Source organism: Gorilla gorilla, chromosome 4 (assembly GCF_029281585.2).
Source record: "Gorilla gorilla gorilla isolate KB3781 chromosome 4, NHGRI_mGorGor1-v2.1_pri, whole genome shotgun sequence".
In the NCBI taxonomy this organism is placed as follows: Eukaryota; Metazoa; Chordata; class Mammalia; order Primates; family Hominidae; genus Gorilla; species Gorilla gorilla.
This window is the reverse complement of record NC_073228.2, coordinates 64916827-64941506: the sequence shown is the minus strand read 5'-3', so window position 1 is coordinate 64941506 and position 24680 is coordinate 64916827. Positions and strand designations below refer to the sequence as shown.

The following is a 24680-nucleotide window of genomic DNA, read 5'->3' as shown; positions in this document are numbered from 1 at the left end:
ATTCTTACTCACAGAGTTATTTTAAAGGAATAAATGAATTAATGTATGTTGAACATTTGGCATACCACCTAGCATGTATTGATGTTTTAAAAAAAACTCATTTCCCCTCCTCCCTCATATAACGATGTTGATGATGATGATGATGATAGCAGCTACCACCTGAATCGTTTTCTGTGTGCCAGGCATTTATATGTGATTCTAAATCCTAGCAGTAACTCTGTGTAGTAGGTGTTCCTGTACCTGTTTTATAAATGCAGGAACAGACTCAGAGAAGTTATTTCACTTGCCTAATGTTATCAAGCTACTAAGTGGCAGAGTCAAGATTCTAACCTTGGTCATTTTGATTCCAAAGCCTACAACAAACACACCGCCTCCCACTGCTGAACCTGTTAACTCCTTATTTTAAAAATCAATTTCCAGGCCTTCTCCCTCCTGAAGAAGAATTGTTTTGTTCTTACCTCTTTTTTTAGTTTTCTATTTTTGAAGTTTACTTTATCTTTTGAAGGACAGAGTACAAGAATGAGGGCTGTGATCTAGTGCCACGTCCGCTGCACACTAAGACCTTTGACTAATTTCTTTACCTCTCTAAACCTCTTTGCTCATCTGTATAATGGGAACCCATAATGGGACTTACTTCTTACAGTAATTAGGAGTAGGTGAGGCAAAATAAATTTAAAGCTGGATGCCTAACACATAGAAAATTGCAGTAAATTTCAGCTGTTTTTCAGTCAGGCTTCTTTGTTCATTTACATTAAAATCTTTTTGCACCTTCTTGCCCTCTCTCCTTGATTTTTACATGTCAATGTCGTCTTTTTCCAACCTCTTGGCTGTTGCCTTGCATTCATCCATCTTTTTTTCTCAGTCTTGTCATTGAGTTAACATGTTCTCTACACCCACTTAGTACCCAGTCAGTGTTTATTGATGCTAATGATGATGGTTAAACAAAGATGCTGTTGGCACCAGTCCTGCAGGCTCTGAGACTGCCTGAGTAATCATGACTTCCTAAAAACAGAAAAGTACTCAATCATCTTATTTATAATTGAAGGTCAGAATTTGATGTCAGCATTTGTTTCTGTGGTGACTGTGTAGCTTTTTCTGAAGAATTACCTTTGACAGTTGGGGTAGTCAGTATTTCTGGTGTGAGGCTGATTATCATGCATTCTTAAATTACTTCCTAAAATAGATGCAGCATTGTATAGGTGGGTTAAACAAATATTGATCATGGTACAGATCTGCTTTAATTGGAGCAAGAGGTCAGGAGAGGCTTATCAATGAGGTGTAGATGGCTGCCAGGCTCTAGATTAGTTACCTGGTCTTCTTGCCCGTTATCTTTTTTGCGTCAGAGAAAATTGTACAGGCCTATTTTTAATTCTAAGCACCCCTCTCTGTTCTCTCCCTTTTTGATATCTCTAATATGTTCCCACCTAATGTCCTTGATCTTCAGAAGATGTCTCATTTCTTGCTTTTTCTTGCCTCAAATTCTGTCCTCCATGATAACGTTTTCTTCCTCAGCAAATTTTGTGGGAATCTAGCAGGATGTGCTGCTTGTTATATTTGGGCACTGTCCACTAACAATTCAGCTGCTGACACTGGTTGCATTATTCTAAAGAATGTCATGTTGTTAAGGTTGAATTTAAAACCCATTAATGGTGAGAAGCTTCCATAATTTTAATATCCAGGTTTTTTAATAAAAGAAGGAAAGAAATGGAAAAATAAATTTTAAAGATAAACTTTTATGCAAATGAAAAGAAGATTGTAACCAAATGGAAATAAATACCTCAGTGTGGCATATTTCATTTAGTAGAAAGTAGAAATTGTTAATTTTTACTGTATCTAATGATTCCCAAACTTATATTTTTAACTTTGATCTCCCATCAAAGGCCTGTCCTGTATTTCCAGCAATCTCTTATTTAGACTTTAAAAAGAAATCTGTAAAGGGCTACTAGTCCAAGCCCTGTACCCCACCCCACCCCCACAAAAAGTAGCCAGGAGTTCCTTTTTTTTTATACGCACGCACATAAACATTTATACACATTTATACATACATATGCACTAACTTTTTAGTTCTCATGCACTTAAAAAATATGAGGGGATATGAAGCTATTTAAGCATATATGATTCATAAGTGCAGGGAAAATGTGTCTTGTATCATCAAGATTATTTTTATAATTTGACTAAAGAAGGGTAAGAGGTAAAAGACTTGAAGGAAGTGAATACTCAGGAGGTAGAAAGAGACACTGAGACAAAGAGAATGAGGTAGCAAAATTTGCCTCTTGATTTTTTTAACCTTTTTATTTTTCAGTCATTGGCCAAAAGGGTATCATTATTTGTCAGACATTTCTTCACTAGCAGTTTAGACTTGTTACGTGGAAATAGCCACAAGTTGTTATGAGGATTAAATGAGGTGACCTATGTTAAAAGTGGCACATGGTAAGCTCAAAAATACTTTTCAGCAAACAGATAAATCCTCTGCAAATGTGGGATTATTTCTTATTTTTGGTTGTGTTCTGCCAGTAACAGAACTAAGACTAAAATTCAGGTGCTGGAAGAAATGAATAAAAGTACTTGGGTGGATTGAGCAGTTACTTCAGGTGTCTTTGGATTCAATTTCTTCTGAAAGGAAAGACTAAACCTCAAAAAGAGAAAAATTAGTTATTTAGCATAACCTGCTACTTGTGTTGTGGGGATTCATGAAATAGTTCATATGAAGTACTTAAAGAAGTGTCTGACACATAGTGAGCACTCAATAAATGTCCATTTTATTTTTATTACTTTTCATGTTGTTGTTAAAAAACGTTATTTTGAGACAGGGTCTTGCTCTGTCGCCAACGCTGGAGTGCAGTGGCAATCAGAGCTCACTGCAGCCTCGAACTCCTGGGCTTAAACTTAAAATCCTTTCACTTTAGGCACAAGTAGCTGGGAATACAGGTGCGCACCACCACACCCAGCTAATTTTTAAATTTTTTTGTAGAGACGGGATCTCTTTATGTTGCCCAGGCTGGTCTTGAACTTCTGGCCGTAAGCGATCTTCCTGCCTCGGCCTCCCAAAGTGTCGGGTTTATAGGTGTGAGCCACTGTGTCTGGCTTAAAGAAATTTGTTAAGGATGAACCATTTTAGGAAACCAAATACGAGTGTATGTGTTTTTTATACAGTATAGATAAATTGCCAATTAGTTTGCACATCTAATTCAGCAATTTGTAGGTGCTGAAGAAAGCTTTTTTGTTGATGGTTTCTCACTTGTTGAAATCTCTTTAGTTACTGGAAATTAGTGATTCTAATTTAGAGATTTATCTCTTTAGAAGAATATATGTTTGTTGTGCAACTTTGTTGCTCTTATTCCTGGTGGCTCTATGATGGCAAGTCTGGCTTATTCAGTTGAAAATCAGAACCTAAGGAGCTTTATGAGATGAATAGCCATAACAGTGTTGTAATCTTTGAGTGAATTGCAGTTGCTTGTTTAATTGTCTGTCTCCCTTGTTAGGCTGTTGAGTTTCTCAGTGAAAGCAGTGGGCTGTCTTGTACACCACTGCATTTCTAGTACCTAGATTGGCATCTTGTACATGCTGCTATTCAAAATTTGTTGAAGAATGAAGACAGTGACTTCTCATTTGGAAAACACATGGGAAGGGAAGGAATACTACATTATGTAATACAATACTGATTTTCTGATTTTGCTTGAAGCCTGGTTTTTGCAGCATTCGAGTAATGGCAGTCTCATGTATTTCATTTTCTCTTTTAATAGTAAACAAATTGAGGTAATAGAACTTCATGGAAAGGGTCAGACTTCAGAATCATTACAATCTAGATTTAAATGCAAACTCTGTGTGGAGCAGCGTAACCTCTCCCAGCCTCAGTGTGCTTATTTCTTAAATAGAAATACAGCAGCTACAAAGTAGGTGTTATGAGGATTAAATGAGATCATATATGAAGTAGCACATAGTAGCTTCAAGTAAACATTAATATCCTTTCTCCTTTTCTTCTCCTCATAGCCCATAATTAAGAATAATTCAACTATTTTTTGTTTCATAGAAACCTGCTTATGGTGGTGATATTTGGTTAAGAAATTGGAATAGCAGACCTGTAAAGGCAAGTTTCCACGGGAAACAGCTTGGTGGGAGTGGAGAGAGCACTAGACGAGGAGTCAGGAAACCTGAGCTAGTCTTGGCTTTTTACTGACTGGGAATGTGACCTTGGGTAAAGAATATAACTTCTCTAGCCCAAGTTTGTGTTTAAGTGATGTTCTCCAGTGACTAACATGAGAAAGCAGTAAAAAAGCTTGTAATATTGTTTTTAAAAATTAACTCTTTAAAACAATACAGAGACATTGTTACTTCTCTTGGGCACCTGAGACATCAGAGCTACCTCCCTCCCCCGCCCCCACTAAAACATTTGCATCATTCAGGTTTTTTTGAAGCAAATCAGTACATTTGAAATCCATATTTCATGGAGCTACTTAACTAATTGCTGCAATCAGCAGCAATTTGTTTTATAGTAGGGCTGTTCAAATCACTTTGAGGTTGGCATACCATGCACAGTGTGTTTTTAACAATCATATTTTTAATGGCACATTTAAATAGGAGAGATGGTTAATCTGCTCATATTCTTCTGAAAACCTTAACTTTGGTCCTATAGTTTATCTTCATCCAATGGTAACTTAAAGAGCCATAGCAAATTCATTGACCCAGTGGGTACACCAGCTGTTGGAGTGGCTGTCCCATTTAGAAAGACCAGGAGAGGGAAGGAGCACCCTGTTTTCACTCTTGTTTGGAGACCCTCATTAAATTTCTCAGAAACAATAATCAGATAGATGCTGTTCAAGTTAATGGCACCTCTGAGTCCCTGTCAAGAGAGCTTTATTTAATGTGCAACAGACCTGGAGTGATGCAGGTGCCTTTTCAGGCCCTCATTTAATTTAAGCTGCTTTAGTTGGCATGGCAACTAGTTGAGACATCTGGGAGACATTATGCTGGGGATTGAGACTTCAGAGGATTTCTGCTAGAGCAAAGCAAAAACCGTATCATAAGGTGGTGTGTATTGCTTCTGAATTTTTGAAGCTGTATTGTTAGAGCTTCAAATTCAGGAATTATTTTCCAAAGAAAATTTTAAAATGTTGGCCTGGTTGTCTCATTGTTTTCTATGAAGAAAAAAACTGCATTATTCATGGAGTGAAAAATGTCTTTCCCCTAAGAATTTACTTTGCTAAACTAAAGGTTGACAAAATGTATTCTCTGCAAAGTGGCTGTTTTAATCACTTTATAAAAATCCTATATTTAAAATTTTCCAGTCTTTTATGTTTAAAAGATACTAAAGAAAGGGAAAGCATTTCTGCACAAGGGTAAATGGAAAATGGTAGAGGTAGATAGGAGCTCTGTGTGTTTTGCCCTGAACTTTCCAGTTAATTAAAGTTAATTAACCTGTCCCTATTTTTTAACCCAACCTGTCATCTTCTCAAGAAGCAGAGATATAAAAGTAGCATTATTTTAAACTCTCCTTTCTTAAACATTATAATAGATAATAGAAGGTTGAATGAAAGGTTTTTGAAGTTCATGGATCCTGAAGATAGTGACATAAGTGATGTAGTCATTTGTGCTTAGGAGAGGGAATGCCTGCTAGCTTATATTTTGTGAGAAATTATGTACATGTGTATGTGGTCTTAGTATGAAGGAATTGACTTACCATTTGAAATCATGCTTTATATTCATTTTGAATACCTTTTCAGTTTTTTGATATCTGGTAATACTTTGCTCTGTGTTAGTTGAATTATATGAAAGTGTTACTGTTGATCAAAAATAGTTCAGTTTGTCCATTCAAATCCCACAGGTATAGGGTGAGCAACACCCTGACCTGATAGGTTTCATAATGCTAGATGAAATGTCAGATTTCTTTTTCTGAAACGAGTACTTAGTGATAAAATATCTGCTTAGAACAGTACTTCCTCCAGTCACTTTTCCATTTTCTCCTTTCTTTGAAAATGTAGTCACTGTTAGAAGAAAACATATGACATTATTTCATACTTACTCTGTTTTTGGCTTTTGTATCAATTTGTTTCGTTTATAAATTTATAAGTCAAAGCAAGATTTTCCAAGTGCCAGCACTATGATTTCAACCTGATAAATTTGAAAATTAAGATGTTTTCTCTCCGCTGCTTACGAGCTACCAACTGTCACTACTAACAGTAAGGATTCTGGCATCACAACTTGGCTGCCAATTTTGTAGATATGTGAAGGAGAATAGAATATAACCTGTTCTTCACATCCATGCAAGAACTCTTCAATCCTGGCAAAAGCAAAAAAAAGTCAGTAAACTCAGCAGATCTGGCTGACATCCCATACACATAAATGCTTTATACTTTTTTTTTTTTGAGATGGGGACTCACTCTGTCACCCAGGTGGGAGTGCGGTGGTGCAATCATGGCTCACCACAGCCTCGACCTCCTGGGCTCAAGTGATCCTCCCACCTCAGCCTCCCTAGTAGCCGGGACTGCAGGTGCAGGCCACCATGCCCAGCTAACTTTATTTTTTTTTGTAGAGACAGGGTGTCATTAAGATGCCCAGGCAGGTCTTGAACTGCTGAGCTCAAGTGATCCTCCTGCCTTGATCTCCCAAAATGTTGGGATTACAGGCATGAGCCACCATGCCTGGCCATTGGTACGTCAGGATTTTTTTATTTTTTATTTTTTATTTTTTTTTTCCTGTATAAAAGCTCAAGTTTCGGCTGGGCGCAGTGGCTCATGCCTGTAATCCCAGCATTTTGGGAGGCCAAGGCGGGCAGATCACCTGAGGTCGGGAGTTCAATACCAGCCTGACCAACATGGAGAAACCCTATCTCTACTAAAAATACAAAGATTAGCCAGGCGTGGTGGCACATGCCTGTAATCCCAGCTACTCGGGAGGCCGAGGCAGGAGAATAGCTTGAACCTGAGAGGTGGAGGTTGTGGTGAGCCGAGATCATGCCATTGCACTCCAGGCTGGGCAACAAGAGCGAAATTCCCCCTCAAAAAAAAAAAAAAAGCTCAAGTTGACAACTGTCTTAGTCCATTCATTCTGCTATAACAAAATACCATAAACTGGGTGGTTTATAAACAACACTAATTTACTTCTGACAGTTCTGCAGGCTGGGAAGTCCAAAATCAAGGTACTGGCAGACTTGGTGTCTGTCGAGGGCCCATTTCCTAGTTGACATTCTTTAACTATAACCTAACATTGTGGAAAGAACTAACAAACTCCATTAGGTCTCTTTTATAGAGAGGCTCTGACCTCATGACCTAATCACCTCCCAAAGGTCCCACCTCTTAATCACATCTATTTGGGGGTTAGCATTTCAACCTATGAACTTTGGGGAAGATACAGATGTTCAGAACATAACAAAACACTTAATGCAGGGATGGCAATTGTGAAATTTTTATTTTTGTTTTGTTGTTTGGGTTTTTTCTGTGTAATGGTCCTTTGTTTCCTCTCCCTTGAGAATTCTGGAACCAGTGCAACTCAAGAATATTGGGATTTCTGATTAAGACTTAAAGGTGCAAGTGGAAGTTTTCTATGTCACCATCCTGTGATTTCCTAGTGGAAAAGAAATTTTCGGTACATACTAGCAGGTTAACATCCTTAATATGAGAAACAGTATTACAAAAAAATTGTCACCCCAGTAGAAAATTGAGCAAAGGACAGGAACAATTTGCTGTCAGTCTTGCTTTTCCTTTTTTTTTTCTGTCTCTCATGATCACACATATGTGTGGCCAATAAACATGTAAAGAGTTTTCAACCTTAAAACACAGTGGATAGAACATAAATCTTTACTACCATTCCTTCCTGTAGTCCCCTTAAATTTCACTAAAGGGTTAAAAATTCAGTCTAGAAAAGGCAGAAATCTAAGGTGGCAGTAATGAGAACCCAGAAACAGGTTGGTTCTTGCTACAGAATGTCAGAAAGTCTCAGGAATTGGAGGCATCAAGTATCTCAGAAAGTGGGGATACATGTGGGCCTAAACATCGGATTGGTTGCAAGCCTGTTTAAGAAGTAGTACGATGCGCAGATCTTCTTCCCTCACCCTGCTGGAGACTAAAAGTTTATTCCCTGGACACCCACTAACATAGAATTCTGGCAGCCTGACCTATTCATCCTAAGAAGGAAGATTGGAGGACTCTTCTGAATAAATGATTAACCCAGGAAGGAGGATCTGTACATAATTGAGGGTTCCTCATGAAATAATACCTTAAAGCTCTAAGCACTCCCACAGAGCTACATTATAGTGAAACAATAATATTGTAAACATCCAGTGGCAGGAGATGACTTAACTCCTGACATATTATGTAAAATGGAGTACTATTTAAGCATTTGAAATGATATAAAAGAATATATATAATACCATGGAAAGAGTTTACAGTATTTTAAAACTTTTTTAAAGTATATATAATATCCTCACATACACATAAAATTCTATATATAGGATGTTTATCTCAAGGTTATTTAAAATAGTTAAAAATAGGCCAGTCTCAGTGGCTCACACCTGTAATCCCATCACTTTGAGATACTGAGGTGGGCAGATCACTTGAGGTCAGGAGTTCAAGACCAGCCTGGCCAACATGGCGAAACCCCATCTACTAACAATACAAAAATTAGTCGGGCATGGTGGCATGTGCCTGTAAGCCTAGTTACTCAGGAGGCTGAGGCATGAGGATTGCTTGAACCTGGGAAATGGAGGTTGCAGAATTATGAGTCAAGATCACAGCACAGCACTCCAGCCTGGGTGACAGAGCAAGACTCCATCTCAAAAAATAAAATAGTAAAAAATAAAATTAGAAATAGCTTTTTAACAATGATCACTTGGTTAAATGAATATAGCCACACGTTAGAACACTATGCAGTCATTAAAATTCTGCATTATTAAACCATTGAATGGGATAAGCAAGGGATTCCCTTGCTTGTTTTGTTTTTAGATCCTTATATTTTATTAAAAGAACAGACAACAACAGAAAAGTTAAAAGGTCATTAAAAAGTCAGGAAACAACAAATGCTGTAGAGGATGTGGAGAAATAGGAACGCTTTTACACTGCTGGTGGGAGTATAAATTAGTTCAACCATTGTGGAAGACAGTGTGGCGATTCCTCAAGGATCTAGAACTAGAAATACCATTTGACCCAGCGATCCCATTACTGGTTATATACCCAAAGGATTATAAATCATGCAGCTATAAAGACATATGCACACGTATGTTTATTGTGGCCCTATTCACAATAGCAAAAGACTTGGAACCAACCCAATGTCCATCAGTGATAGACTGGATTAAGAAAATGTGGCACATATACACCATGGAATACTATGCAGCCATAAAAAAGGATGAGTTCATGTCCTTTGCAGGGCCATGGATGAAGCTAGAAACCATTCTCAGCAAACTATCACAAGGGCAGAAAACCAAACACCACATGTTCTCACTCATAGGTGGGAATTGAACAATGAGAACACTTGAACATAGGGCAGGGAACATCACACATCAGGGCCTGTCGGGGGGTGGGGGGCTGGGGGTGGGATAGCATTAGAAGAAATAACCTAATGTGAATGATGATTTGATGGGCGCAGCAAACCAACATGGCTCATGTATACCTATGTAACCTGCATGTTGTGCACATGTACCCTAGAACTTAAAGTATTAAAAGAACAATGTATATAATACCAGTTTTATTTTAAATATACATGTATGTACCCATGCACATTATTTTCATCAAAATGTTCTAAATTCACCCAAAGAGGTAGAATTCTGGATATTTTTAATATTCTTGCATTTTTTTATATTTTCCATTTTCTACAATGAAGTTTAAGAAAACTATTAAGGAAATTTTCAAAATATACAAAAATATATACAAAATATACAAAAATATATACAAAAATATAAGAGCCAGTAGTATATAAGTATATAACTTACGTACCTCATGCTCAGCTTTAACAATATTAATCATTTTGCCAATCTCATTTCCTCTATTCTTTTTTATTGAGGGGAAGGGAAAGGAGGGCTGGAGTATTTTAAAGTAGATAACCAAACATCACATTATTCCACCTATAAATACTTAAATGTGAATTTCTAACAGATAAGTACCTTGAAAACAACAATTATGCCATTATCACACCTAATAAAATTAGCTAATTCCTTAATATCTGTTGTCTGATTGCCTGAAGAGTCACTTTTTGAATAAGGATCTAAACAAAGTTCACACGTATGTATGGTTATTATGTCTCTTGAGTCTCTTATCCCAAACATTTCTGCCTGCCCTTCACCCCGCAACACACACTTTTTTTGTGGGAGGGGGAGGGGGATGGTCATTGATTTGTTAGGTAAATTTTTCCTGAAGAATGATCCACGTTGTGTGTTTAGCAGATTGCTTCTTCATAATGTCTTGTTTTTTAATTCCACATATTTCTAGTTAACTGGTCATTAGAGCTAGATGATTGATTACATTCAAATTAAGTTTTTTGGGACATGAATACTTCTAGGCAGTGGTGTGCATATCACAAACATAATATTCTTGTTCCACATTAAATTATACTAAGATTGAGTGGTGGCTTGAAGTGATGTCAGTCTCACACTCATCCTTTTCAAGTGGTTTTACCAGCCATCGATGGTGCCTAGCTCCAGAGATTGCAAAACCGTGGTTTTTTTTCTAGTTCTGTAATTGTTTCTGCATTTATTGGTTGAAATTATTCTATAAAGAACATAGTGAACATTTAGTCTATTTTGTGATAGTTGTGGGGAGTTTTGTTTGTTTTTGAGACAGGGTCTCACTCTGTCACCCAGGCTGGAGTGCAGTGGCAAGATCAGGGCTCACTGCAACCCCTGCCTCCCAGGCTCAAGTGATCCTCCCACCTCAGCCTCCTGAGTAGCTGGGACTACCAGCAGATGCCACAGTGCTCACCTGTTTCTTAAAAAAAAAATTTTTTTTTAAGACAAAGTCTTGCTCTGTCACCCAGGCTGGAGTGCAGTGGTGCGATCTCAACTCACTGCAACCTCTGCCTCCTGTGTTAAAGTTGTTCTCCTGCCTCAGCCTCGAAGTAACTGGGACTATAGGCACATGCCACCACACCCAGCTAATTTTTGTATTTTTAGTAGAGATGGGGTTTCACCATGTTGGCCAGGCTCGTCTCAAACTTCTGACCTCAAGTGATCCACCTGCCTCAGCCTCCCAAAGTGTTGGGATTACAGATGTGAGCCACCGCACCCGGCCTATTTCTTAAACTTTTTATAGAGATGGGATTTCTCCATGTTGCCCAGGCTGGTCTCAAACTCCTGGGCTCAAGCAGTCCACCCTCCTGGGCCTCCCAAAGTGCTGGGGTTACAGGCATGAGCCACCACACCTGGCCTACTTTATTAGAGTTTTTAAAAATGTTACTTAAAAAAAAAGAATAAGAAGATAAATCCAAAATTGCATAGAACCATTGAAGCAATTTTAGACATGATCAGATCTAAAATCTTCACTACTATGTAACCGTAGGTAGGTTGTCTTCTGTTAACGTCAATTTCTTTATCTAAATTTAGGGTACCACTACATACCTTGTAGAGTTACCATGAAAATTAGATGAGATTATATATTTAAAATACTTAGTAGAGTACCTAGTACCTAGCATGTGCTCAATATACATTCATTCATCAAATATTTATAGGGACCTACTATGTGCAGACACTATTTTAAGAGTTTGGGATAAATTTGTGAACAAAGCAGACAACCCTTGCCTTTATGGTGCAGGCTTGGCAATACAGACAGAGAATAAACATAAGGAAATTATAGGATAATAACTACTAAGGGAAGAAGAAAAAGTAAAGCTGTGCAAGGTGATAGCGAATGGATAGGGAGTACAGGTTGTTACACAAACCTAGATGGTATAGCCTATTACACACCTAAGCTGTATGGTATAACCTGTTCCTCTTAGGCTACAAACCTGTACAACTGTACAACATGTTACTGTACTGAATACTGTAGGCAGCTTTAATACAATAATAAGTATTTGTATATCTAAACGTATCTGAACATAGAAAAGGTACAGTAAAAATATGATATAAAAGATAAAAATGGTACACCTGTATAGGGCACTTAACACGAATGGAGCTTGCAAGACTGGAAGTTGCTCTGGGTGTGTCAGTGAGTGGTGAGTGAATTTGAAAGCCTAGAACATTACTGTGCGTTACTATAGACTTTATAAACTCTGTGCTCTTAAGCTACACTAAGTTTATTTTTTTAAGTTTCTTTAATATAAATTAACCCTAGCTTACTGTAATTTTTTTACTTTCGAAACTTTTTAATTTTGTTAAATATTTTACTCTTTTGTAATAACACTTAGCGTAAAACACAAGGACGTTGTACAGCTGTACAAAAGTTTTTTTTTCTTATTTATTTATTTTTTCTCACTCTGTTGCCTAGGCTGGATTGCAGTGGTGCAATCATGGCTCACTGCAACATTGACCTCCCAGGGTCAAGTAATCCTTCCACCTCAGTGTCCTCAGTAACTGCTAGGACTACAGGCGCAAGCCACCACACCTGGCTAAGTTTTTTGTAGAGTTGAGGTCTGAGTTGCTTTTTTACTTTTTAAAATAAGACACAAACATATACATTAGCCTAAGCCTACACAGGGTTAGTCACCAAGACACCCTTAGGCAATACAATAGGAATTTTCAGCACTGTTACAGTCTATGGGACCACCTTTATACATGTGGTCCATCATCAATGAAACATCATTATATAATGTCTGACTGTAGTGTCAGAGTGGTTGAGGTAGGCCTCATTTGAAAGATAAAATTTGAGCAAAACCACAAAGGACATGAAAGAGTTAACCAAATAGATGTCAGGAAGTACAGTCCATGCAGAGGGAATAGCTAAGGCCTAAGGTTGGAGTGTACCTAGCATGTTCAGAGAATATCCAGGAAGAAAGCAATAGAAGAGGTCAGAGAAGAAAGAAGGCCAAATGATTTATGGCCTGTGAGACCATTTTAAGGACTGGCTTTTACTCTTAAATGAAATGGAAAGCTTTTGCAGAAAAGTGACATAATTTGGCCTTCATCCTAAAAGATCATTCTGTGAAATGCATCCAGTTTTGGATGAATTGATGGATGGAAAGAGCAATGGATAGATGTGTGACAAAGCAAATATAGCAAAATATTCAGTGTAGATTCTAGGTGGTAAGTGTGTATATGGGTCATCTCTGTGTAATTTTCTGTGTGTTTGAAAAATAAGAAAAAGTTGAATAAAAACTATTAAAAACTATAACCCTGATGTCATTATTTAACTCTTCATCATTTTATAGAATAATTTTAACATGTCACTGAAAACTGTCCTGTAAGTGAATCCCACATGCCAAATATCATTTTCTCATTAACTTTCATTATGAAGTAGAATATATTTCTTTGGAAAGAATCTGAGTGATAAAACCTAAGATTAAAATATCTAAGAATGTAAAAGGCTTAAAAATTATATTTTCTATATAATAAAGTAAATGTCAGTATATAGGCAAAATAAAAAATATAACAGTAAAAAAAATTATCCTGGCTGCTGTTTTAGAAATCTAGCAGTCTTGGGCCAGAGTAGTAACAGTGGATATAAGAAGTGGCCTTAATTCTGACTAAATTTTGAAGGATTTCTGATGAATTGGAGATATGGTGAAAGAGAAAGGGGGAGGAAAGGATAACTCCTTGATGTGGTTTGTGGTGCAAGCAACTAAGAAAGATTTGGACAGTTTTGGACTTGTTAGTTTGAAATGTCAATTAGGTATCCAGGGGAAATAAGTAGGCAGTTTGATATACCAGTCTGCACTTAAGGAAAGAAGATTAACTAGAGAGAGAAATTTGGCAGTCAGCAGCATAGATGTTATTTAAAGGCATGGCACTGGATCCGAGTATCCACGAGTGTGGATAGGGAAGAGGAGTGAGGACCAGCAGCCATGGGGCATTTCAACGTACAATGATTGAAGGAAAAAGGAGACTAAAGCGATTTGGAAAAAATGTCTCGAGGAGGAGGGAGTTTGAAAACAATTGAAAAACAATTTTTAGTTGTTTTGTCAAAGGCTATTATTATCAGTTCTCCTCCCTGTTCCCAAGTTATCCCCTTTCCTACTTGTTTTTGCTAAAACATTAAATTAGAAATTGCCTTAAGAAAACTTAATACTTAAGTTATAAGATTTACCATACTTTTGCTTCCCTAATGTATCTAACACGTGCTTCACAAGAGTCTTGAATTCCATATCTCCATGGCTCCCCAGGCTCCAGCCTTTAATCATCGGCCATGTGTCCATTCAGCAAAACCCTAAACATACAACAGAGTACAACGTATAGGAAGCTCGCTGGAAATCTAGTGGTGATGGTGGGGAGGGGTGTTTCATAAATATATACAAAGTTAAATAATAAAGGAACTAAATTACTAAGATTGTGGAGAGACTTAACTAATTATTTTACATGTGTTTAGGAATACCATATTTTATAATGTAACAAGCCATGGCCCTTGGATAGGTTGTGATCTTTTCCATTGGTGTCATGGTGGCCTAAGATGAGATCACCAGTCCCCATTTGTTTGGATTTAAAGGACATTCCTGTAATATGTCTAAGTAGAGCTTAAGACTGTTTGGTCGTCATACTTTTCCTGGCCTGGCTGTTATTTAAAATGTTTACCTTTGGTTTTCTCTTTGATAATGCTGATTATAAGGAAATCATTTGGTCGTTTACTTCTGCTGACTTTTAAACATGTAAGTTCTTTTGATTTTAGTAGTGTTTTGTGAGGGCTGGAATTCTCACCTCTGTTACGCTGTCTAGAAGCTTTCTTTCCCCACTTTTCCAGCCTTGAGAATGGAAGTTATTTTTTAGATCTGGTCACCACTTTGAGGGGGTAGGGGACTGAATTCGTCGAGCTCTCCTTAACTTAAAACTTCAAGATATGTTGTCACAGAATTGATGCAGAGTGACCTACATAAAATTATCGTCTCTCCTCAACCACTCAGCTCAGATCATGTCAAAGTTTTTCTTTATCAGATTTTGCGAGGTAAGATTTCTTTATGAAGAAAAAGGTGCTGTCACACTAAATGAAATGTTTTGCTTCTCATTTAGACTTTAATCCGATCTTCCAAGGTTTTCTTCTTCTCTAAAGACTTTTTTCTTTTGACCAAAGCGTATTTTATAATTTCTATATTTAATGTTAAAGAGGAAGCTTTTTAGGGTTGCCAAATAGTTCTTGTTTTCAGTGAAGAAAGAGAAAGCCCTGTCAAATTCATTAGGCAGTTGAGTGGGCTAATCTAGGTGAATAAGCAGGATGGTTTGTCACAAGTTCACAAAACAGCCTTTAGTTTTCAACGGAATAGGAATATGTGGCATTAGACGACTAAAGTGAAAAGTGACTATATCCCCTATGGATGACGTCCATCCTGCAAGCCAACAGTAGGTGGGCCTGTCTGAGTATTGGCTGGCATACCTGAAGCCAACTCCAGAGAAACAAAATGACCCTTAAAACCAAAGTAGATTGGGAAGACCAATAAACAGAGCCAGCTAAATTCTAGACTAGCTCATTAAAGAGCACAGACTTGACTGAGAAAGGATTTGGGCCAACATTATTGACACTTCTTCTGGCCATCATGTATGTCCATGAGAATTTTGCCATTACAAGTAGAGAATTGCTTAAACCTGAAACAGCTTTCTTACCTAGTAAGTAAAATACTTTCCCCCTGCCCCAGAATTCATAGAATTAAGAGATTCTTTATAGAGATTGAAAAATAAATGCCAAAAGGATGAAAACACATAAGCAATTTTTTTTTTCAGACAGAGTCTCGCTCTGTCACCTAGGCTAGAGTGCGGTGGTGCGATCTCAGCTCACTGCAAGCTTCGCCTCCCAGGTTCACGCCATTCTCCTGCCTCAGCCTCCCAAGTAGCTGGGACTACAGGTGCCCGCCACCACGCCCAGCTAATTTTTTGTATTTTTAGTAGAGACAGAGTTTCACCGTATTAGCCAGGATGATCTTGATCTCCCGACCTCGTGATCCTCCTGCCTCGGCCTCCCAAAGTGCTGGGATTACAGGCGTGAGCCACTGCGCCCAGCCACATAAGCAATATTAAAACTAAAAAACTCACCTCCAGGCCAGGCATGGTGATTCATGCCTGTAATCCCAGCGCTTTGGGATGCTGAGGCGGGCAGATCATCTGAGGTCAGGAATTCAAGACCAGCCTGGCCAACATGGCAAAACTCCATCTCTACTTTAAAAAAATACAAAACTTAGCCGGGCATGGTGGCGCTTGCCTGTAGTCTCAGCTACTTGGGAGGCTGAGACAGGAGAATCGAGTGAACCCAGGAGGTGGAGGCTGCAGGGAGCCAAGATCGCATCACTGCACTCCAGCCTGGGCAACAGAGTGAGACTCCGTCTCAAAAAAAACAAAAACGTTCACCTCTAAGATTTGTTCATATTCTGTGGTAGGGGAAAATGGGGAAGATATTGGCTCTTTTTGTACTTGTGAAAAATGTGATTTGCTACATTTTATCCAAAAAAGACTCAGCCCATTAGCCGGATATGGTGGTACATGCCCGTAGTTCCCACTTCTCAGGAGGCTGAGATGGGAGCATGGCTTGAGCCAGGAAGGTCGAGGCTTCAGTGAGCTGTGATCATACCACCGCACTCCTGCCTAGGTTACAGAGCGAGACCCTGTCTCAAAAAAAAAAAAAGAAAGAAAAGAAAAAAAGAAAAACGCACACAAAAAGGACTCAACCTTGAGGCTGGGACCTTTAGCAGTACTGAATGAAGACACTGGTCTTCTAAGATTTCACAAATATTTTTAAAGTGGTTCATTACCCTCTTGATTCTGAGCGGTAAAGAATACTACTGACAGTGTGGGCAAGTTCCTGAATTTTGTTCTATCAGTGAAACATCTGTCCTGGGAAAGGCTCCCTGTAGTAATGGAAACTGTTTTGTTGGAGCAGGCTCCGAGTTGCAGGTTAAGAGTATCAATAGCAGCAGTCCAATAGCCACACTGACTAGCAATCTAAGGTTATTAGTATGGTCTTAACTCGAGTGCCTAAGAAGCTTATCTGTATTTAAACCTACATAATTGTTTAAATTATAGACATTATCTCTAGACTTTGCAAACCTTTGGTGACATTTTATTTTACTGTAGCAAAATTACGGTATTTTGAGGTGGGACTAGCTTTTAATAATGTTCATTATGCAGTTATTTAGGGAACAATTTTAAATCCTCTACTGTTTTCTCCCAAGGTTTTTTTTTAAATTATTGGTTGAGTAAAAGGAATTAAATATCTGCAATTAAATCTGTTTGTTATTTCAGGTTTGAAATATCTCCATTCAGCTGGCATTTTACATCGAGACATTAAGCCAGGGAATCTCCTTGTGAACAGCAACTGTGTTCTAAAGGTAGCTTTTCAGTTTATTTAAATACCTGGGAAAAATCAGAATGTCAGGGCAGGTTTAAGAACAACATATTTTTGTGAAAGAAAGAAGTTCATTTCCATTACTTTACCAAAAGTTAACCCAGTTTTCTCCATATCACTACTCATAGCCATAGTAATAATTTGTAGTCCTGCCTCATGTTCTTTTCATGATATTTGGCCTATGTTTTAGAAACACTGAAATTGGAATTGTAGTGTAACTAGAAAGAAGAATAGACAAGGTGACTCCTTTACAGATTGTTCCATTATTAAAAGAAGCGCATATCAGAAGAAATATTAGAACAGCAAGCATCTGTTTATATAAGAGAATGAAGTGTGACTTTTAGGAAGACCATTTACATTTTTACACAGCTAACATATCTATATGCTGTTTGACCAAGGTAGCAAAGTAAGAAGTAGAAACATATTTAAAAGGGATAGTGCTGGCCAGACACAGTGGCTCATGCCTGTAATTCCAGCATTTTGGGAGGCTAAGGCGGACAGATTGCTTGAGCCCAGGAGTTCAAGACCAGCCTGGGCAATGCAGCAAAACCCCATCTCAATAAAAAATTCAAAAATTAGCCAGGTGTGGTTGCACATGCCTGTAGTTCCAGCTACTCAGAAGGCTGAGATGGGAAGATCACCTGAGCCCAGAGCATGAAGGCTGCAGTGAGCTGTGATCACACCACTGCACTTCCACCTAGGTGACAGAGTGAGACCCTGTCTCAAAAAAAAAAAAAAAAAAAGTGAAAATGCCAAACCAGAAAAGGGTAATATGCACCTATCCAATGTATTTCCATAATGTATAGTAGACAATTCTTAATTATTCCTCTGAAGAGGAATTGATTACAGAATTATATTTAGTAGTTCCAAAATTTCAAGTCATCAGTTTCAGTTTTACTTCTCTTCCCTAGTACAGCCATCGTCTTTCATTTAAAAAGGGGCTTGCAAATAGCAAAGTCCACATATTTGTATTTCCCTACCTCTAATACAGATGTGTATTGGCAGAACTCTTGAATAGAGAGAGGTCCACTATATTTTTCCTCATAATAGAAATTGGAAATAAGGGCCTTTAACTGCTATATTGAAAAGAAAAATAAATTTTTAAAATGTTATCCACTTTAAAAGTAATCAAGACTATCATTATTACTTAGGTTGCTGGCAGTTAAACTAAGTAATAAAACCAAGTGTATAAATAAAATTCATTTTTTATTTTAAATGATTTCTCTGAACTGTAGGTCAGTTCTCTTGAAAAGCTGGTGGATTATACTGCTTATGAATGAAAATTCTCCCTTCATTATAGCCTTGAAGAACCCTCACCCTTATTTTAACTCTAGAAAGATGAAAATCTGTTTTTCATATTTTCCCTAAAAATAGCTGATGTTGTAATTCAGTCTTTTGTTTCCACAGAGAAGTTAATTGCCACCAAAATCTACTAAAGTATTCCTTCTATAGGTTATTGAGTTTTTCCTGCCACCTTTTCACTTTTTAAAGAGAACTTGCAACCTATCCCCATAATCGTTTTTTAATTAAAAAAAAAAAATTTAAACCATATAGTTAGAAATTTTTTTGTCCTATTCATACCTAATCAATCTTATGACAGTTTAAGCCAATTTCTTCTTATTTTGGTTTTTGATTGGAAGACTTCACACAGGATTTTGTGCAGGACCTGTCATGTTTGATGCCATTAACTGCTTGAAGTTCGTTTTCCAAATTGTCTGTTATGGTTTTATAACCTTGGACTGTATGAATGGGCAACTAAAGGAAAATGCCATTTGTGAATACACAACACACAAATCAGAACAAACAAATTTTGCTCCACTCCTTTGACTCATCTTACGGGCCTACTTTTAAAAAGCCAGAATAGAGTCTAGGCTACAGACACTAGTTCTTTCTTCTCAAACATACAAATTCATTGAAGATCATTATACAAAATATTTTTTAAAAATCAGTATCCTTCCATATCGTGAATGTATTTTGTTTCCTATTAAGCACAAGATGGATAATTTTGCTGGAATTTTTTTAGTTATCTGATCATGTAAGCTTCCTATTTTGGACTCAGGTTGTCTTCCAAATAAGTTGCTAAAAATGATGAAATCATACTGATGTTTTTAATAAGGGATTTGCTTTATAACAGAAGGCCTTTTTTTGTTGGATGGGTGGTTGGTTGGTTTTTCTCATATAAATATGAGAAAAAAATTATGTTCTTTCCTTTTGTTGGTTTGGTTTTTAAAAATATCCTCAAGAGTCATGGCCAAGTAATAGAGTTTTTAAAATATTATATGTTATTTTGGCCGGGCGCAGTGGCTCACGCCTGTAATCCCAGCACTGGGAGGCTGAGGTGGGCAGATCACTTGAGGCCAGAACTTGAGACCAGCCTGGCCAACATGGCAAAACCCTGTCTCTACTAAAAATACAAAAATTAGCCAGGCGTGGTGGCGCATGCCACTAGTCCCAGCTGTCAGGAGGCAGAGGCACGAGAATCACTTGAACCTGAGAGGCAGAGGTTGCAGTGAGCCGACATCATGTCAGTGCACTTCAGTCTGGGTGACAGAGTGAGACTGTCTCAAAAAAAAAAAATATATATATATATATATGTTATTTGAACATATTTGATGAACTCGGGCTTTTGTTGTTATGTTATATGGTTTATCTGTATAGTATGGAACATTTTCCTGCTTTCTTAAGTTGTAAAGATGGTGGCTTCATACTGATTCATTCCCACATACACATCTGAATTCATTTGATGTAACCAGACATAGTAGATTCAAATCAGAAAGAGGGGATTGCCAAAAATTGGGGGCTAAATTTTGTTTTCTTTAGAACCGGGTTTTCAGACTTTCTTTTTAAGCTGCCAGAACTCTTTTTCAAATAAAATCTTATTTGGGGACTTCAATTTAGAAAACAGATTTAAAATCGTATTTTATCACCTGCAATATTGTGACTTGTAAAGTTAATCAGTGAGAACACTGGAGCTTAGATGGCCATTACTATCTGATCTCATCCTCAGTGCTCCTAGTTGTGTTTTGATTGCCCAATATCAAGAAAATTTTAATTCCTAAAGATAAGTAGTAGTTGCTGGTGGTGGCACGGCTGCTGTTTATTAATAGCTCACCTTGTAACCCTCAGCATACTTTTCAGTTGAGCAGAAATAGCAAGAAAAGATTTATTTCTAAGTTTGTGTAGAAGTTAACCTGTCTTTATTATTTATTGCTGTATCTCCAGATTCTAACATACAGTCTGTAATATAACAAGTACTAACTTAAATATTTATGGCATGAAGAAATGAATGAACCCCGTAGCATTAGTATTCTACCATATACTGCATTTTAACATATTTATACATTTGAGTATGAATTTGTATTTTAAATAGATAGGTACATGTGAAGTTTGGATATAATATTCATGGAATGCCTAAAGTCAGAACTAGATTCAACTGGAGTCAGTTTGAAACCCATTGCTTTAAAGAAATTCATATATATTTCATAAAGACGACAGACACAGTCTCAGCTAAGGAGACCTTCAAGATACACCCCTTTATCTTATGATATCTTCCTCTATAAACTAGTCTTGAAAGTAGTTGGTTTTGTGGGGGGTTTTAAATTTTTTTTAAAGATAGGGTCTCAATCTCACTCTGTCTCCCAGGCTGGAGTGCAGTGGCACAGTAATAGCTCACTGTAGCCTCAAACTCCTGGGCTCAAGCAGTCCTCCCACCTCAGCCTCCAGAGTAGCCGGGGCTACAGGTGCACACCACCATGCCCAGCTTTTTTTTTTTTAATTGTTTGTAGAGTTGAGATCTTGTTATGTTGTCCAGCCTGGTCTTAAACTCCTGATCTCTCAAGCAGTCCTCTCAATCCCTGGGATTATGGGCATGAGCCACTGTGCCTGGCCAACAGTTGGTCTCTAAATCAAACCTAGAAGTATGCATTTGGCCAGGTGCAGTAGCTCACGCCTGTTATCCCAGCACTTTGGGAGGCCAAGGCAAGCAGATTGCTTGAACCCAGGAGTTCACGACCAGCCTGGGCAACATGGCAAAACCTCATCCCTACAAAAAAAAAAAAAAAAAAACCCACAAAAATTAGCCAGGTGTGGTAGCACATGCCTGTAGTCCCAGCTACTCAGGAGACTGAGGTGGGAGGAGGCTCAGATCGATCACGCCACTGCACTCCAGCCAGGGAGACAGAGTGAGACCCTGTCTAAAAAAATAAATAAAGTTGTTTACGTTCACCTAGTTTTTTTGCTTTGATTATCAACTGAAAACAGACATGTTTTTATTGATAAAGATGAGAAGAATATTTTTAAGAAAATGATGTAAGTTTGAGACTTTTTTCCTCTCTTAACCAAATAAAACCAGATTGTATACTGACATAAATATACTATACCTATATCATTAAAAATGTTCCAGAGTGGCTGGGCGCAGTGGCTCACACCTGTAATCCCAGCACTTTGGGAGGCCAAGGCAGATGGATCACCTGAGGTCAGGAGTTTGAGACCAGCCTGACCAATATGGTGAAACCCCTTCTCTACTAAATAATACAAAAAAAAAAAAAAATTAGCCAGGTGTGGTGGTAGGCACCTGTAGTCCCAGCTATTCGGGAGGCTGAGGCAGAAGAATCCCTTGAACCCGGGAAGCAGAGGTTGCAGTGAGCTGAGATTGTGCCACTGCACTCCAGCCTGGGTGACAGAGTGAGACTCCATCTCAAAAAAAAAAAAAAAAAAAAAGAAGTTTCAAAGTTCAGTGCCCTATCAAAATTTTGATGTTTTGTTTTACTCTTTCATTTGTATTTGCTTGACAATGTTTTGATTGCCTTTTCTATCTAGATTTGTGATTTTGGATTGGCCAGAGTGGAAGAATTAGATGAATCCCGTCATATGACTCAGGAAGTTGTTACTCAGTATTATCGGGCTCCAGAAATCCTGATGGGCAGCCGTCATTACAGCAATGCTATTGACATCTGGTCTGTGGGATGTATCTTTGCAGAACTACTAGGACGAAGAATATTGTTTCAGGCACAGAGTCCCATTCAGCAGGTATGATTTCAATTTAAGGCTTTACTTTCAATTCTATTACAGATTTGAAGGAAAATCCATCTTGCACATGTGTCTTGGGCTTATTCATTATACTGTCTAATTTGCTTTTAGGAAATTCAGGTTCACTTAAAATTCAGAAAGTTATAAAGTTGAAGATTACAAAGAGATTCATTTTGTAACTTATGAGCCTTTAGAGAGAGTATTAAGTTTATTTATTTATTTATTTATTTATTTATTTATTATTATTATTTTTTGAGACGGAGTTTTGCTCTTGTTGCCCAGGCTGGAGTGCAATGGTCCCATCTTGGCTCACTGCAACCTCCACCTGCCAGGTTCAAGCGATTCTCCTGCCTCAGCCTCCCAAGTAGCTGGGATTACAGGCACGCTCCACCACACCTGGCTAGTTTTTGTATTTTTAGTAGAGACACGGTTTTGCTGTATTGGCCAGGCTGGTCTCGAACTCCTGACCTCAGGTGATCCACCTGCCTCAGCCTCCCAAAGTGCTGGGATTACAGGCATGAGCCACTGCACCCGGCCAGTTGACTTTATTATATGCACTGATGCATAGCTGTGAGCTCTGCTGTGACAATTTGCACAGGTATAATCTTCAGTTGTTAGAAGGCCTCTCTTCCTTCTAAGTGAATGGCTCTGACTTGAAAATGTATTGGTGACTTAATGTACTTACACTTTGTGCTTAGAATATAAATTTTTAGTGTGTTGATTTCTTGAAATCTGAACATTTAGGAAAATTTCTAACCTTTATTATTGGACTAAAATATCTAAATATGGCAGAGAACATCAGGAGATGATTAAAATATAATTTCCTCAGAGAATCCTTTAGAAGCCATTCATGTTACTTGAATTGTCTTTAAAGCTAATTATTCACTAATACACATATTGACATAATTACTGGGTATTTTTTATTAATTTGCGTGCATGAAAATAATGTAGTAACTATGAGCTCAGGCTGTGAAATCAGATTGGTGGGTTCAAATCCTAGCTGCACCACTTATGTTAAACCTTGGGTAAGTTACTTAACCTCTCTGTTCCTTTTTTTTTCTTCTTCTTCTTCTTTTTTTTTTTTTTTCTTTTGGCACCTAAAACTGTTCTGAGGATTGTTGTACAATGAAGTAGGAAAACTGAAAATGGGGCCTGGCACATAGTAAGCACTCTGTAAATGTTTGCAATTACGATGGTGGTAGTGTGCCAGGACTCTAGGGATACAGCAGTAAATAAGACAGCGTTGTTCTTAACCTTTGTGAAACTTTTACATGAGACAAAAATAAATATGCAAATAAATATGATTCCAAGTAATGGAAGTTCCATAAAGAAAAATGTAGCCAGGTTAGGGATAGACAATGGTGGCAGAGCAGAGCAGGCACTAAAGGATTCTCTGAGGATATAACATTTCACCCACATAAAATAAGGCAGTAAGATGCTGGAGAAGTGTTCCAAGAAGAGGGACAACCACCATAACAAAGCCCCTGAGGCAGGAACAAGCATGGCATGTTGGAGGGAACATATGTGATGGAAGACGCTGTAGGAAATGAGGTCAGAAAGTGAGAAAGAACCTGGCCATGGTGACATGATAAAGCCTTAAGATTTTATTCTAAGTGTGATAGAAAACTTAAATGAAGGTTTTGACCAAAGGAATACTAAGATTTGATTGATGACATTTTAAAAGATCACACTGACTACTGTGTCTTTGTAAATAATTAATGCACTTGACCAGACAGAATTATTTCTTTTATGCTTTTTCTACAAAGAATTTTTACCTAATATGTTAGAAACTATATCTGCTTTTATCAACATTTAAATTTTTCTATGCTATACGTTTGAACTGTCTTTTTTAAAGTTTACATCTTAAAAATTGATTCTGGTGTTAAAAAAATTATGTACATATAATACATAATCTAATGTTGGGTACTTTTGACAATATTCACTTTTCAATTTCTTCAGAAAGTAAAGTTTAACAGACTTAACCTGTAAGACTATCATATCTGGACATAAGCTGTCATAAAATGGATGTGACTACTACCTTGCATACAGAAAAGCTTAAGTAAAAAATAATAAGGAAGTATTCAAATCCTATATATGGAACAAGAATCTTGAATTGCTGCTGCAAAAAATATGTGAGGGAAAGTGTGAAGCAACTGGACTGGAGTTCAGATATCCCTTTGCTAGAGAAATACATAGATCTTCAGTTTGGCAGTCTGACATAGCCACTGCAGGAGAATTCATGTCTGTCTAATTGTTGGT

General features: G+C 37.7%; 1 protein-coding gene across 3 annotated transcripts in view; it reads left to right on the top strand.

The window, feature by feature from the left end:
• NLK (nemo like kinase) overlaps positions 1-24680 on the top strand; it is a 163573-nt gene that overhangs the window by 104026 nt on the left and 34867 nt on the right. For all 3 annotated transcript variants that reach the window (XR_010133827.1, XM_019028377.4, XM_055388689.2), the window contains exons 4-6: positions 14902-15008; positions 17291-17376; positions 22212-22421. Coding sequence is in view for 2 of the 3 variants with exons in the window: in XM_019028377.4 (XP_018883922.1) it covers positions 14902-15008; positions 17291-17376; positions 22212-22421 (403 nt within the window). In the remaining variant the exon portion in view is untranslated. The remainder of the gene's footprint in view (positions 1-14901; positions 15009-17290; positions 17377-22211; positions 22422-24680) is intronic.